Consider the following 16,870-nt stretch of genomic DNA (forward strand, 5'->3'; position numbering starts at 1 on the left):
AAAGGAAAAGCAGGAAATGCAGATACAGGAAGAAATGGGCCACAATGCAAAGGGGGAAGCAAAGAGGATCGATCACAATATCAGCTTTTGAAAGACATATGGGACAAATAGAAGGTTAAATTATAAACACAATTAAACACTAGCAGGCACTTCCTTACCAGCCCTCCAGACAGGAGAATCACAAAGAGCAGAACAGGAATGAAACCATTAAGTGCAGGAATCACACAAAGCCAGAGACATTAACACGAACAGCACAAAGCTATGAGAATCAGAATTCAAAGGATAAAAGGGTATAAAATCATCCAGTCACACATAGTTCAGGTGCTAGCCCAGGAATGTGTGTCCATGCTGCCGCTTGTGCCGCCTGTACTCTCTTCCTACAACAATAAAGACCTTGCTTTCAGCAACTGCTCCGTTCAAATTTGTGCTGCACCGGCATCACTTCCCAGTGGGAAATTCGAATCCAGTGGAGGAAGGTTCATTTTAAATTCAATATCTGTTTCCATTGGAGCAACAGAATAACCTGCTACTTTATGTCCCTTCCAATAAATTAGATTATTAAGATTTGAAATACTTCAAATCCATATTGTGAAATGGTGAACATTTGTGTTGTGTGGATCTCCTCATAAAAATATGTAAAATGTGAACAATATATTGTACTTGTAAAGGATGGTGGCTATCTAGAAATTCCACACTGCTGCCTATTAGAGTCTTTCAGTTTGAAGACCGAGACTTACAGTGCATCATGAGTCACTGTTGTTCATTTAGCTTCTCTGTTGTTAAGTTGAATTCAAAATTCAATCTGAATATAACAATTCCATTTAGAAATAGACAACACAGACAGAATTATGTTGGGACTGGGGTAAAGGTGGTCCATTTTTGGGTCACATTCAACAGGTGTGTGTGTATGCATGTGTGTGTGTGTAAGAATGGTTTGGTTTGTGTGTGTGTGTGTGTATAAAACAAATATAGATAGATAGGAAATAAAATGGTGTGGCTGAGGATAAACAATGGAGGTTTTCAAGAATTTTGTTTACTGGTTTGTTATAACTTACTGGGAATTCTGAACTGCTCTGTTCTATTTTTCAATATAATATAGTATTATCTTTCAATATAATGATTTTCAGCTGGTCTTTGTGAGTTATGTTTGCTGACCTTTAGCTGCCAAAACAGGACAAAAGCAGTTAAAAGCAAGTGGAGAAACAGCAAGATATGAACAAGAGGCAAGGGGGGAAAGGACAAAGGACTTAGTGACAACAAATAACATTATCAACAGTGGTGGGATTGGGCTGGTTCTGTGGGCATGGCTTATTTGGTGGGCATGGCTTGGTGGTCATGTGACTGGGTGGGTGTGCTTGGTGGTCATGTGATTGGGTGGTCATGGCCAACTCAATGTCACTCACGTCACCTGGCCCCTCCCCTCCCAGCCATTCCTTGTCACAACCAGCCTCAACTTATCTATAGTTCTGTAAAAATGTTGTTCACCTTTTTTGACTTTATTATCTGCATACTATAGATGTACTTTTATGGACCACTGAGAGGAGGAAATGGCTCACCTGCTTTACCCAAGAGTGTGATAGGCAACAGGCTTTTAAGGGGCTGCCACAAAGAAATGTATTTTCCAAAGAAGCAGAAGGCAAACAAGAAGCAATGGAGGGAAACTGAACAGGGAGAAGCAACCTAAAACTAAGGAGAAACTTCCTGTGAGTGAGAACAATTAACCAGTGGAACTGCCTGTCTCCAGAAGTTCTGGGTGCTCAATCACTGGAAGTTTTTCAGAAAAGACTGGACAGCCATTTCTCTGAAAGGGTATAGGGTTCCCCCAAGGTCCCTCTAAGGGTTATTTTGTTATTCTGACACTTTCCCAGGATCTCTACTCAAATTTATTTTACAATTTCACATATAAAATAGCCAACTGTGTAATACAACCTGCATATTATTCAAAACAGTAATTATGGCAGAAAGCCTAAAAGTCAAAGATCACAAGAGTGCTTCTTTCTCTGTATATATACAAAATATCACAAACTAGGAAAAGCATATTAAGTTGGACTTATGCAACCTGATGTACAAAATAAACACACACATATTTATGCTCTGGACTAGACATTGAATGTATGTAAATCCCTGAAAAATATGTGGTAGCCCTGGGCAAAAAAGGCAGTAAAATCACTCTAGGTGTAGGGACAGTGTAAAATATTAACACATGATAAGTAATGGAACAATTAAAAATAATAGCACAGAGTTTTCTCTCTCCCCCCACATTCCTTCCTATTTCTTTTTCTTTCTTTCTTTTTCTTTCTCTCTTTTTTCTTCCTTTCTTTTTCTTTTCCCCTTTTCTTTCATTCTTGCCTCTTTCACTCTCACTCTCACACACACCTACCTCTGTCTTCCTATTTCTTTTTCTTTCTTTCTCTTTCTTTCTTTCTTTCTTTCTTTCTTTCTTTCTTTCTTTCTTTCTTTCTTTCTTTCTTTCTTTCTTTCTTTCTTTTTCTTTCTCTCCCTTCCTCTTTCCTTCCTTTTTTCTTTCTTATCTCTCTCTCTCTCCCTCCCTCCCTTCCCCCCTCTCTCTCACACATACACCTGGTCTGGGATGAACTGAATAATTCGGTGAGCTCCAGGCAGCAGTGGACGGCAGGAAAAGGAAGAAAATGGGCATCATCGTGGAGCGCCTGCCCTCCCTCCTAAAGACCTCTAGCCATTCACTTTCTTGTGGGAGGCAGTGATGGTGGGGCCATGGAGCACCCCCTCTCCCCACGGTGCGGGGCTGCTGAAAATTGTGCACCACATGTACAGTCCCGGGCTGGGACATCCACCTGCCCTCGCTGCACCGTGGCCACCATGTGGTAGGGAAAGCTGGGAAACTACCGTGTGGGATGGAGCCATGCCGGCTTAGTCAGCCAGCTGAGCCTGGGGATGGCAGGGAAGGCCTGAAAAAGTCCAGGGATGGTAGGAAAGGGGATAGCAAAGTCTGGGGGTGGTGGGGGAGGGGCTAGCATGACTCACAGGCTTACTTGTGAGAGCAGGAACATCAGGACTGCTCAGTTGGGGCGCAGGCACCATGTGGGAAGGCTGGAATGACAAGCCACAAGGACCCAGCTTGCCACATAGGAGGGGAAGGATGACTGGATGGGGCAAGCAGTGGGTGGGTGGGGCAGGCAGGTTGAGCAAGCATCGGGCGGGTGGGGCAAGTGAGTGAGCGGTAAATAAATCTAGGAATAATAAAAGCCAAATAAACAAACAAAAATGCATGCTAACCAACAACAGGGACAAAATAGAGGGAATTTTCATAGTTGGATAACCATTGCACATGCATTTGGAAGAAGCAGCTTTTTGGCAATGCTCAGTAAAGGGGCTTAAGGTAGTGTTTGGTCTTTGGTATTGGGGACAGTGGGTTATAAGTGTCTCTGGGTGCTTTTGAATGAATTCTTAGCTTTCTGATTAAAATAGAAAGTATGCAAATAAATCTCTGTATTCTAGAATTAAAGCAGGCAAGGCACAGACCGCAGATGCAAGCTTAATCTAAATATGTTAGTATTTAAAGATCCTGATTAATAATAATAACTATATTAAAAAATTGTAATTTAAATAAATCCTAATAAATCCACTCAAACTCCTTCTGAAATCTTCAATAAAGTACAAGCTTGTTTGCTAAAATGGCTGACCTGCTTATGCTTGATGTTGAGACAAGGAGCGGTACTCCAGTGCAACATTATCTGACTCACAGTATAAATTTCAGCAACTTAAATTTGCAATTTTTCCTAACCATTGCCCTCTGAATAAGTTGAACTATTTCACATTGCCCTTCTAGGTAGTTTCCCAGGTAACTGCACAGAAGGGAATCTTTGGCTGCATCCAAAAAGCAGTTCTGCTCTTATTATTTGGCTCAAAATTGATGAAGCATAAAGCATTACACAGAAAATATTAAGCAAAGGTTGTTTTGGGGTTTTGTTTTTGTAATTTGAAGAAAAGCAATGTAATTCTATCTCTTTAAATTGCTTGCCACTTTTGAGGTTGGGAAGTATCTGAATATAAAGATATCACATATTTTATTTAGTAGTGCTCATAGACTTTAATGTATAATTTGATGCTGTTGTTGGATCAGTTTAGATATGGTTGGGATTGATGGTCATACAAACATAGTAAATCATGAGAAGAGAGACCTATTTATTTTACTGGATTAATATAATTTTAAAAATGTATACATAAAATGATATAAGAGTTGATTCTGGTATTTTGTATACAAATGTATTTGTAGGAGCACATGATAATCTTTTTTGATATGAATATAAACACGGTTAATCTAAACTTCTTTAAAACTAAACAAATGCCAACATTCTGGAATACAGTTTAAAAACATTTTAAATCTTAACTTCCAAGAACCTGGTCACCATGGTAAGAGTAGTCTGTCAATGAGAGGTAAGAGCTTGACAAAACTTAATATATTACATTCCCAATATAAGAACCAACCTTTTAAAACTTCCATTCATATCCATCCATTGAAGTAATTGTCAATAAAAATATTTTTGTAACTTCTAAAAAATATTTCTCTATAACATTCAAAATAAAAATAAAACCCAAGTCAAATAGCTATTTTGGGCAAATATTTTTTGTAATTCTTCTAAAGCAAATTATACATTTAAAATTGATTAACTGATTAGCTAATTAAGGGTAACTCATCATTTTACAACAAAGATTATTCCAAAGAATCAGTCTCTTATGAGAATAAGAATTACTTTTTCATTTCTTACCCAACATTGTCCAGTTAGATCTTGACACCTTTAGTACTGAACTTTCAGGACCAATCACTTGTCAAGATTTCAGAGGTGACCAGTAATAGTTCTTCAGTGTAACTGGTACAATGGTATATAATCAATGTCATCTTCAGTTGAGTAGGAGATTATTAGATTTTCCCAATGCTTTTTTTAATGTTTCATTTGAAAGTAGCAAATTTTAAAGGGAGAAACTGGGAATTTATATGAACAATGTATATGGCTGACCATTTCGTTATCATGACTATGATTGAATATTTGTATCTTAATTATTAATTTCACTTACAGTAGCCTAATAAATAGCAATTCTTAAATTATTTTCTTTTTTATAACATTTATTTTTCCCAAGAGATTCATGGGTATTTTCAACAATTTAGTAATGTCACCATTAAGTTGCATTAGACAATGTGAAATATTCAAATCCACAAAATAAACCCAAAATATTTAGCAGAACATGAAAACAAAAACTATTTTTTAAGATTTCCATAGAAATATTTTTGCCAAGTTATTTAGACTTATTCCCATTTATTCTGTGTGAAACGTTTTGCCATATTGCTAGTTAATAGAGAATATTGATAATTGTTAAAAAGGTTCAAATATCATCCTCAAAAGAAAACTGTCATATTACAGTTTAAAGGACTGATTAGATTTCCTTGGATCAGGAACAGTCTGTTCTAGCAAAGCTGTCAAGCAGTTTTCAGAACTATTTTGAGTTCAGTCTGTGGATGTATAAAATCATCCATATTTCAAGAACAAAAACAGGTAATGTCTTCAGTTTCAGGATGAACTGTCTGAAAATATTTTTAAAAGTATTAATAGTATCAGCAGTATTGGTAAACGCACAAAAATTTCTACCTACAGATTCTAAATAATGCATTTTACGTAGTTTGGCTTCAGAAGCAAAAGAGTAGGGTGTTGTGTTTATGTTTGCAGATTAATATTTTAAAAACTATATGATTTTAACAGTTCCTATCAAACATCCAAGCAGAACGGGAACAATGAAATATGACTCCACTGGTTTGTCTTTGAAGCGCAGTAAGAAGAGTTGATAGCAAACGAAATGGAAAATGCATGGAAAATAAAGAGATTTCAGGCTCTGTTGGGTTAGTTCTAGCACCGGAACTATTGGAATTGTCCTTGGCCCTGCTTTTCTGTTCTCAATCTAAGTATCCCAGATTAGTAAAAGTCATCATTTAGCTGAGTCAAGGGCCCTGATTTAGAGCCCTTCAAACCACAGAGAACAGTAAATTGGGGAGCTTCTGCCAGAACAGATAAGGTGGCTATAGCCAACAGTTAGTTGGGTTTGGCTTCTACACCCAGGCTGTGTTCCATATACAATTTTCCATGAAGTAAGTAGGAATATATTTAGCATCACTGGGAGGGAATCCTCAGCAATGTATCCAAGAACGTTCAGAGCCACGCGAAAACTGGGGTGAATTTAGTCCTAGGGGTAAGAAATATATTTGAAAGGTTTAAAGAACTGGAAGAAATCCAAATGGGCCAGAAGGAATGATACATCGTTTTTTTAAACTTAGAGCATAAATATGGATTTTAAATGTGTACAATGGAATATAAACGGGCAAAATATCACAAAAAAAGAAACAATTATATTCTATTATTTGAAAAAAATAAAACAAATAGAATAGAATAGAATTCTTTATTGGCCAAGTGTGATTGGACACAGAAGGAATTTGTCTTGGTGCAAATGCTCTCGGTGTACATAAAAGAAAAGATACATTCGTGAAGAGTCAAGAGTCATCAGATGAAAAGATACATTCGTGGAGAGTCAAGAGTCATCACTTAATGATAGTCATAGGGTACAATAAGCAATCAAATCATACTAGGAAACAGTCAATATAAACTGTAAGGATATAAGCGACAAAGTTACAGTCATACAGTCACAAGTGGGAGTGGATGAGTGATAAGGAGTGATAAGAAGGTTAACAGTAATAGTAGTGCAGACTTTTGAAATAGTTGGACAGTATTGAGGAAATTATTTATTTAGCAGAGTGATGGTGTTTGGTAAAAAACTGTCCTTGTGTCTAGTTGTTCTGGTGTGCAGTGCTCTATAGGGTCATCTTGAGGGAAGGAGTTGAAACAGTTTATGTCTGGGATGTGAGGGGTCTGTAAATATTTTCACAGCCCTCCTTTTGTAATTTATCTATAGGAAACATACATATGAAAAAAGATACAAAATATTTGATTTATAAAAATTTGAGACAGAAATTTATTTTGATAGGGGCAAGTAAGAAAAACAAGATTGTTTTGTACATAAGCCCAGAGTCATTTTAAATCAATATAGGCAGCAAATAAATTTAATAAATAAAAATAAATTAAATTCACAATTATAACAAAAATTAATATTGACTGATGATTGTGGCAATATTTGAAGAAATGGAAAATTAATTTGAATGACATCAAGATTATGATAGTTGGAATATGTACCCCAAATTTTAATAAAGCTACATTTTAAAGGATTTACAGAAAAATTAATAGACTTGCTATGAGAATTGGTGCTTCTTGAGAGACTAGAATATAAACAAGAATTATGGTAACAATCAATTCACCCAACTAAGTGACAGAAGAATAACTGCCGAATTTTCAGAGTATTTTTCCCTATGAATGACAGTTTCACTATGTCAGCTAGTAAGCAAAATGTTTCCAGGAACTGAAATTGGCAAAAAATATACATAAGCATGTATAACAGCCACTTCATCAGCTTACTGGTATGCTTGTGAAATATTTCTTCCACAGAGATAAATGCCACTTCATCTTCAGCAAGCTCTCATTATTTAAACCTATTTCTTGATTTGTACTTAGAGACAAAACTCAAGTGGGAATACAGGATATGAGGTACATGATAAGAAATTCATTTCTGTTTCATACCCTGACATGTTGGCATTAAAAGGTAAGATATTAGTAAGTCAAATCTCATTTCAACAATGAAACCCATTTACCAGAAACAAACCAGGAAAGAGGGTCCCTGCTACTCCCATCTATTCCATAGGAACTCTCTTCCAGTCCTGATTACTATCGTAGTTTTTGAGTACACATTGATTTATTTTATTTTATTATTTTAAAATGAGGTGAGATTGATCTATCTCCCAAAGAAGGGAAGAAGGATTAACATCTTTAGTCACATATAGCTACTCTACTTAACCAGAGGCATATGACTAGGCTGCACTGTTGAAATTATTTCACTTTTTGCACTTTTACCTTTTGATCAGTAAGATTTCTCAGAAGTATTTTTAGGGGGCAAATGCTTCACCCCAAACATTGGCACATGCTTCAGTCCCAACCAATTCAGACAACTGGCTGGTAAGCAGCACAATACCACTGAGACATGTGCTGGAGATCCTAACTAATTGATAGCCTCACATTGCAATGAACAAGGAATACATTCAATTTTGGAGCTACTAAGATTGTTGGATGAGCAGGCACAAAAATAGCCAGGGAAGTGATTGAAGCCTGGAAAACAGCCCCCTTGTCAGTCAACAGGAGTGTTAATTTACCACCAGCTTATCAAGTACTTAGAGGTGAGGGCTTGGTAGCACAAAGAAACAACAGCCAATAGACTTAATACCTAGCTATCAACACTCCAATCAACACCTAAAAAGCCACACACAACAGGCACCATGTAAATGCCACACAATGAACAGCCCAAAGCACACACTTTGCTAGAGAGAAGTTCCCTTATGATGGGCTCCAGCACAAATCTGAAAGCGCGGAAGACTAAATCTTTGGTCCTAGTCACTGACCCAGATTAGAGCTAAAGTTTATTCTGAGTAATCTTGATAAATGACTAACAGAATACCGAGTTGGAAGGGACCTTGGAGGTCCTCTAGTCCAACCCTCTGCTCAAGCAGGAAATCCTGTACCATTTCAAGACAAATAGTTGTACATTTTGAATGAAGTCACTGAAATCTTAAGAGACCATTCCTGTAAAGTGTTTCACTAAAAGCAAGACCTAACTTTTTATAGTGCAAAATAATTCATACAGGTTGTCCTTAACTTATAACAATGGCACTAAATTTTAGATTTTGCTGCTTTTTTATTTGAGAAATTAATAAGTTTTAAATGTGTGCCCATTTGAAAAGTCAAAGGCACTAATAACTGGAAGTATACTTGGAATTACTTTCTAAAAGTGTATGTGTGTGTACACATACATACATACACACAGAGAAAGAGAGAGAGAGAGAATTCATTGGTTTTATCATTTCTATATTAATTGCCACTTGGGGGTCTATATTCCATTTTGTATTTTCTATTTGTGCTATATTGTTTGTAAATTTTGTCTGGTCACCCAACTCAACTTGGTGATACTAGGTACCTCAAAACACAAAAATGTAAAGCACAATATATCTGTCAGCCTCCATGACACTTTCATGAGACCTCATGCTGCTTGCTTACTGTTGTCTGCCATAGAAATGGGGGGAGGGGGAATTTGGTATTTGGGAGGGGAAGTTTGCTGGAGAGTGGAAAGTAGAGTGGTTCTTGTGTGAACCAAGAGGAGGGGGGATACTTTCCTGCTTCTGCGCAGCTGCATGGACTTATCTCTGCCCAGCCAAGGTCAACCATCTTGGCATACCAGATGAGGGAACACCCACCTGTAGATGTACCTCGCATGACACTTATATGCACTTCAGATTAGATATCCAATCTGGACCCTTGGGAGAGGGAACTTAGGATAACTTTCAATATGTAATTTTCGTACCTATTGTCTCAGATTTTGCTTTCTTTTGTTGCTATCACTTCATACCCAATAAAAGTAGCTTTTCTCTACAAATATGGAGTTGTGGGGTTTTCTTGGGTTTTGAATGGAGGCACATCTGACATTATCAACTTTTTAAAAAACACTTCAGGGTAACTGAGGCCTTTGAGACTACAATATATAGTCAAAATGTCATCCATGCCAGGTTCAGTTTACAATTTGGCCTCAACACTTGAGGGAAGAGCCAAGCCTTTAACAAAGACTAACCAAGACAGGATCATCTGGATGTTATTTGATTGTATGTTGCATTGTTTTTAGTATATTGTATATTAGCTGGTATACTTCAGTGGAATGCTGGATTGCAAGTAAATAATTTGTTCCTTGAATAGTAAGGCAAGGTTGCTAAGGAGTAGACAAAGACTGTGAAAAGAGAACAGTATAAATAACTTAACATTATATCTCTTTGTGGCTAAAATATCTACATTACTACATTACTCTTTGTGGAAAAGTATGAGGATACCTGATAGGATGGAGGGGGAAGGGGCAGAGCTTGCAGTAATGGAAGAAAAATATATACTAGTACAATTAAGAAAATTCAATTCAGATACATTTTTAAATAAAAACATGAGTAAAAATCATAAATCTGCATATAATATAGACGTGTGGATTTATTAATATTCATTTTGAAAGGAAAAGACTTCAAGTCAAAATTATATTAAGATTTAAAGTTACTGAATATCACTGATAAATATAGGTTCTTTTTGCTTCTGAAAGTTCTTGTTTAAATGTCAGTTGACTCAAAATAACTCTACATTTATCATTATAAGTATCTTTGCTTCTTGCTAACACAAGAATACCATGCAACAAAAAATCATTGTGAAGAAATCAGAGTTCAGATGTTGAAGAACTATAATCTTCACTCAAAATGATTTTGAATACATTGCTGGTTGGAGAAAGCCTCCAACTAAGAAATTTGTACATGCATCTGAATTAGGTCAGTCGAAATGAACTCATATGAAGTTGTGATGACATTTTCACATTTCTAATCCTTTGCCTGCACCCCAACATTTTAAAGTGAGGCCTCTATTTCCATTTGGTTTGCTTCTTCCTCAAGAAAACATGCATGATTGTTCTGAAGTCTAGAAGGTTTGTTGAGAGAAATACCATCCAGCCTCTTCTCTTCCTCTTCATCAGCCTCTTCCTGAGCCCACCGGGGCATGCAATCATGTTCAGAGTTGCTCCTAACATACCCAGGCAAATTTATATGGGCATCAATCTGTCCTGGGCCATTCCTGCATGCCTTGCTGGAAACCAGCCTCATACGGGAGCTGGCACCCATCTGAGCCTGGATGCTGATACTCTGAGTCATGTTAGTGAGGACAGAACCACAGTGAGAATTCCCACAAGGAACATTCCTCTTCCAGTCCATGGCCAAGTTCCACTTAGCCCATGTCTTCTTCAGCTCAGCCTGCACCTAAAGAAATAGAAAATATCCAGATCAGAATGCCAGGAAGAAGCCAGTGTTTTGAAGAGTTTATCTCACCTTCACTTAAAATTAAGCTTTTCCTTTAATATTATATTTACAACTGAATATGCTGTACTCTTCCACAGGAATGTACAGTTTGCTGGAGTTGCACACTGTTTAAGGCAGGGATGTCAAACTCAAGGCCTGTGGGCCAGGCCAGGCCCATGACATGGTTGGAGCTGACCTGTGTGGCTCTCCTGGAAACAGTAAAGGTCCTAAAGTGACACAGGCTGGACCTTTACTGTTTCCAGGACAGCCGCATAGGCCCAGCCCCACCCATCCCGGTGGGCATGCATGTGTGCAGGAGGTGGCAGGTGCACACGCGCGTAGGCCAAGCCTATACCATCCCGGCAGGCACATGTGTGCACAGGAGAAGGCAAGTATATATGTGCACAGGCCTGTCCCTACAGTAGGCGGGCCCATGAGCGTCTTCCAGGATGCACCCGCATCCTGTCCACATGCATGACTGCTGGGATGGCATGGGTCGAGCGAAGTGATACGCGCGCCCGCTGGGATAGGAGGGCAGGACTAAAATGATGCTGGCCAGTCCCTTACTATTTCCAGGCTGGCCGCCCTTACCAGCCTTTCAGGTGTGTGTGTGCGTGGTGGGGGGAGATGTCCAGAAGCAGGGACTCTGTAGCTGGCCCTCCAAGAAACTGGCATGGCAGCGGCAGTAGAGTTGGGGGAGGCATGAGATGTGGACCACCAGACGTGCCTGCTCCATCCCATCCCCTTTGGCTTGCGGTTGGAGAGCAGGTCGCCACTAGTCATTTCCTTGGGCCCCTTGTGGATCTTGCCCTTGTCCCACAGGTGGAATGTGTTCCCATCATGCATCCAATGCACTTTGGCACCACCAAAGCCACCAGCAGCTTGCGCAGGTCCAGTAGGCTGCTGCCATCGCTGCCAGGTCCACCCAGCCCAAAGGAGGCAAAGCGGTCAGCTAGAAAGGCCAAGCGGAAGTGGTAAAAGCATGCCCATTTCCAGCAGGCAAAAGGTGACCACTGTGAGCAAGGAAAGCTTGATCTCATCAGCGCTATGGCCGCCCAAGTCCAGCAGGGATCGCATGCCTCCCCCCATCTCTGCTGGGCAGCCAGAGTACTGATGCAGATTAAGCTTTCCTTGCTCACAGTGGCCGCCTTTTGACTGCTGGGAATGGGCGTGCTTTTACCACTTCTACTCAGACTTTCTAGATGGCCGTTTCATCTCCTACGGGAGTTTGGGTCTGCAGGGCAGTGGTGGAGTTGCTACCAAGGAGCTGTCAGGAGTAGAGACCTGTAATGATGCACCTCCTTCACTGGGGCTGCTCAGTAAAGAAAGCCGAGCCCCACCCTGTCCTGTGAGCAGCAGCTCCAGAGCACTTTTGGGGTGCTGCCCGACTGATGCAGCTCCTTCAGATGGAGCTCCCAAGGCTGTGATCCCTTCCCTGAGCTGAAGGTAGCCTTCTGTCTTACAACCGCCCCCCCTTCCATATCTCCATTCCAAGCTGAGGATTGCAGCCAAATTCCCTGCTCGGCCGGTGTTCCCAGAAGGTGCAGCTTAGGGATAACAGGGCTTCCCTCCGTGTGAGCAGGCGAGTTGGCAGGGCACTGTCTGAACTGGTGTCTGGGACTCAAAGGTCCTCTTCCTCCAGGCTTAGGACTGGAGACGCTTCCTACCACGCACCACGCCCCACTTCAGGGAAGCCCAGCCAGGTGCTGCATATTGGTCTGGTAGCAGATAGGGAAATGCCGCTCCCTCCCCTGCTTCCTGCAGGGACTGCTGGTGGAGCACCCCTGATGTGCATCCACCACTGCAGTTAGGTGCACAAGGGAAACATGCTCCATGCACAGGCCAAGGGCAAGACCCAATCCTGCCCAAACCCACAGGCACCACCCATGTGAGTCAAGTGGTTGCCCCTTCCCCTGGCCACACACACCCAGCCCATGGAGGACAACCATAATGCTGATCTGTCTCTCAATAAAATTGAGTTTGACACCCCTGGCTTAAGGTATTGGATTGGGACTAAGGAGGGCCAGGTTCAGGTTTCTCCTCAACCAAAACATTATCTGGATGCTTTTAGACCAGTTACTATCACTTAGCCAATAATTCAACAGTTATTGTTGTGGATGAATTGGAAGAATATATTTACTAACCATTTCTGTAGAGGAAATATGGATATAAATATAATAAATGTATTATAATTAAAAATAAGTAATAGGTAGTAGGGGACTACAACTAAAAGAATATGGAGCAGCAGTACTAAAAGCACATATCATGGGAAAACAAAGAGTTGCTAAGAGCACAAGCTTTGCTGACAGAATTAATTTCAATTCTATTCCCATTGGCATGAGGATTAGAATTGATTTTAAGCAAAACAAGAAATGTTCCAGAATAAAAGTTACATGTATATATTGGTTCTAGTGACTGTGAAAAATTACAAGTCTCCAAAAGAATAAATTTTTGTATTGGGTGCAGATACTAAGATTGATACTTAATGTGTTAGTCAGACCTCTCAACTTCCTTTCTATACCCAAAATAAATCTGAAGAGATAATTAACCAAGTGAACAGGTATTTAAAAGTGAGAGCTGAATCATAAGCAAGATTCTGATGCATACTTTTGCTTCCCACTTATTCTTCTACTTGACCACTCAGTTAAGATGGACATCATTCACCTTTTATTACTTAAATTGTTTAGGGTTTTCTTTGTAAAATAAATGCAATAATACCTGACTTACAAAGCATGCTATTACCTTCCATGGCAACATTTCATTGGGAATATAATCATAAATAAATGCTAGGAGTCAGGGCAACCCATATATAATCTCCCGCTCATGCAGAGAAAGTTCTAGCTGACATTAATCAAATATAGTTTGCGCTATGTAACTTTGTAACTAACAAATCCCATTGATTTAAATAAATGTACTCTAAGCATGAATAATTTGGATTTAATACGGTTATGGAAATCTATTCTGAACCTGTAATTATCTGCTTCTTCAGACATGAACATGCATATATACAAATCATTGAAACAAAGACAAATGACATAGTTGCTTCTGTTTACTGTTCTACAGTCAGGGAGGAAGAAATTTATTTCAGGTAAATTAATATATTCTGCAGCAAAGAAGAAGGAAACATTCCCAGAATTCTGAAGTGAAAGATCAAACCTAAACCTGCTGTTCTAGAGACTCGGCAGAGACAAGCAAAACCTGGAAAACTAATCAAGGAGAATATTTGTAGCTCATCACCCAGGAAACTCTCATTCTAGGCAACCGGTTGGGAACAGAAAAGTTCCCTTCTCTAGGTGAGCTTTTAGAAGAGGCCAGCGTTGTTTTGCCTTTGTTCTTTTGCTGCCCTCTCTGGAGGAGATGGTATTTGTTCCCTAATTGCCTTCAACTAGGTAAGAAATCCATCCCAGTTTGGAGAAGAGGTAGAGAATTGGAAAGAAACAGGCATCCATGCAAATGTTGAACCTTGGCTTTTTCCAGTTTCATTTCATGGATGGATCCAAGTTGTTTCCATCCAACAATATGAAATTTAATGTGGAGAAAAGCAAAGTTTTACACTTAGGCAGGAAAAACCAAAGGTAGAAGTACAGATTAGGCAAAACCTGGCTCAAAAAGAATAACTGTGAGAGGGAGCTTGGAGTCCTAATGGACAATCACTTAAACATGAATCAAGCAGCCCAAAAAGTAAATGCTACCGCTGGTTGCACAAACTGAGGGATAGAGTCAAGATAACATTAAGTATTAATACTGCTTTATAAAACATTAGTAAGGCCACCCCTAGAATTCTGCATTCAGTTTTGGTCACCAAATTACAAAAAAGATATTAAGACTTGGGAAAAGTGCAGAGAAAAACAGCAAAGACAAGTAAGACAATTAAAGGCCTGGAGACTAAAACATGAAGAACAGAAGCCATCTATGTCACAACTGAGCAGCCTTCTCTTAACAGAGGGGGAGGAATACAACATCAACTGTTTCCAATCTACAACACAGTCCTTTCAACAATTCCAAAATGGCTCCATACCAATTTCACCACTTAGCTGACCCTGATGACAAGATAAACCTCCAGGTGACTTTAATGACTCGCTAAAAGAATGCAATTATCCAGCTGTCTGCAAGGTGTATACGTAAATCCTTCCATTCCCCACCATCCAATCAGAGATGGTGGAACGTCTTAAAAAAAATGGATGGAAACTAATCAAGGAGAGAAGCACCTAGAATTAAGGGGAAACTTCCTAACAGTGAAAGCAACCAATGGAACAGCTCTTGCCTTCAGAAGTTGTGGGTGCTTGGTTACCACTTGTCTAGGGCAAGTGGTATACCATGTGTGCTGGAAGTGGCATGTAGAACTATCTCTCTGGGCATGCTAGCTGTCGCCCGTTGTTCTTCTAGTGTTCGCATGTGAGCATGCGTGCGCTGGAAAGCTAAGCTTCCGGTTTCTGGTGCTCCCATGTACACACATGTACCAGGGACCTTTCAGTTTCCCACACTCGGTGCCGAAAAGATTAGCCATCACTGGTATAGGGTTGAGCAGGGGGGTTGGATTAGAAGACATCTATGGTTCCCTTCCAACTGTAAATAAACCTCTATAGTTCTAACATATCCCCCTTTGTTGTGCCTGAAAAATGTATTATGAATTAAATCCTGCAGGTTCTTTAATATTTTCCTTTTCACTTACTTCCAATATTAGCTCCTTGATCTTAATCAACATTAAGCAATGCATATTTGTGGGGCTCAGCAGACTCATTTTGAAAATAAATGTAACCTACGATACACCCCAGCCACTCTGCTAGCTACAGAAAGGATAGCTGCAAGCAGAGGTAGTTTTCCGTGCACATCCCCTTGAAATAAAGAGACACAGATGAATTTTCTCCATACAGGAGAAAAGACTGTTGGGAGAGTGTAACATGGAGGTGGTGGGAGGATAAGAACCCCCCACTCCCCCGAGAGAAAGACAGAGGGGCAATCCATGGCATCCCTGTGCATAAATATGAAAATACACACACACACACACACCACACACACCAACTGCACATCCATTATCTACTAGAAACTTACCTCTCCATTACAGTAGCAATAGATGATAGAGACAAAAAAGCCCTGAAAGTAGAATTGAGAATAAGAATTTTAAAAGGAACATAATTATCATTACGTTGAACCATAAACTAAATAAATATATTTCACAATGAAATCTATACCTATAAGCAGGGGCCAGATTTATGTCACCAGGATAAGGTTAGTATTGTTATAAGGACTAAAGAATCCGGATTATGACTACCATTAGGCATTAGGATTATTGTATTAATTATTGGAAAGTTATAGCTAATGTAAGTGTTAAAGTTTATGGTTAGTATTGACAACAGAGTTAAGTTACAGTTGGGCTTTAGTGCTAAGTTTTTGTAAGATTTAAGGCTTAGTTGGTATTTGTTTTTATGGCTGAATTTTAGGGTTGAATTACAAGTAGGTTTGGCTCAGGTTGGAGTTAAGATTAGGAGGATAGGATTAAATAGTTTTGATTGGGTTCAGATTTAGTGCTAGATTTGTTGTGTCTAGTTAGAGCAAAATTGGGATTAAGGTTAGCTGAACTGTAATGCTAACAAAATCTAAGGTTATTAGGATTAAATTAGTGTTACAGTTTGGCAAGGTTTAAAACAATGCTAAGTTAAGGGTTGGACAATATTGGTGTTAGGGTTCACGTTTACTACCATATTATGGTAGCAGTAGAGTTTTACAGTTAGTTCTGCTGTTAGTGTTAAAAATTTTTATGATTGATTTAGTAATGGTTTTATAATGTAAATTTAACATTTTCATTAAAGTGGGTAACAGACTCCCATCACCCTGTCTGGGTGGGTTTTATTTTTATTTTTGAATGTATAATGATCA

The 16,870-nt window shown here is 39.3% G+C and overlaps 1 protein-coding gene across 1 annotated transcript in view; it reads right to left on the reverse strand.

Annotated features, from left to right (window-relative positions):
* Window positions 1-10,087: 10,087 nt before the first annotated feature.
* The window catches only part of PTH2R (parathyroid hormone 2 receptor), a 61,226-nt gene continuing 54,443 nt past the window's right edge, over window positions 10,088-16,870 (reverse strand). Inside the window, exons 12-13 of the mRNA XM_087919649.1 lie at window positions 16,046-16,087; window positions 10,088-10,954 (exon numbers count right to left, since the gene is read on the reverse strand). Of these exons, the coding sequence (XP_087775775.1) occupies window positions 10,550-10,954; window positions 16,046-16,087 (447 nt within the window). The 3' untranslated portion in view covers window positions 10,088-10,549. The remainder of the gene's footprint in view (window positions 10,955-16,045; window positions 16,088-16,870) is intronic.

Source organism: Pseudonaja textilis, chromosome 1 (genome assembly GCF_049901715.1).
Source record: "Pseudonaja textilis isolate UNSWEBS1 chromosome 1, rPseTex1.2, whole genome shotgun sequence".
Lineage (NCBI taxonomy): Eukaryota > Metazoa > Chordata > Lepidosauria > Squamata > Elapidae > Pseudonaja > Pseudonaja textilis.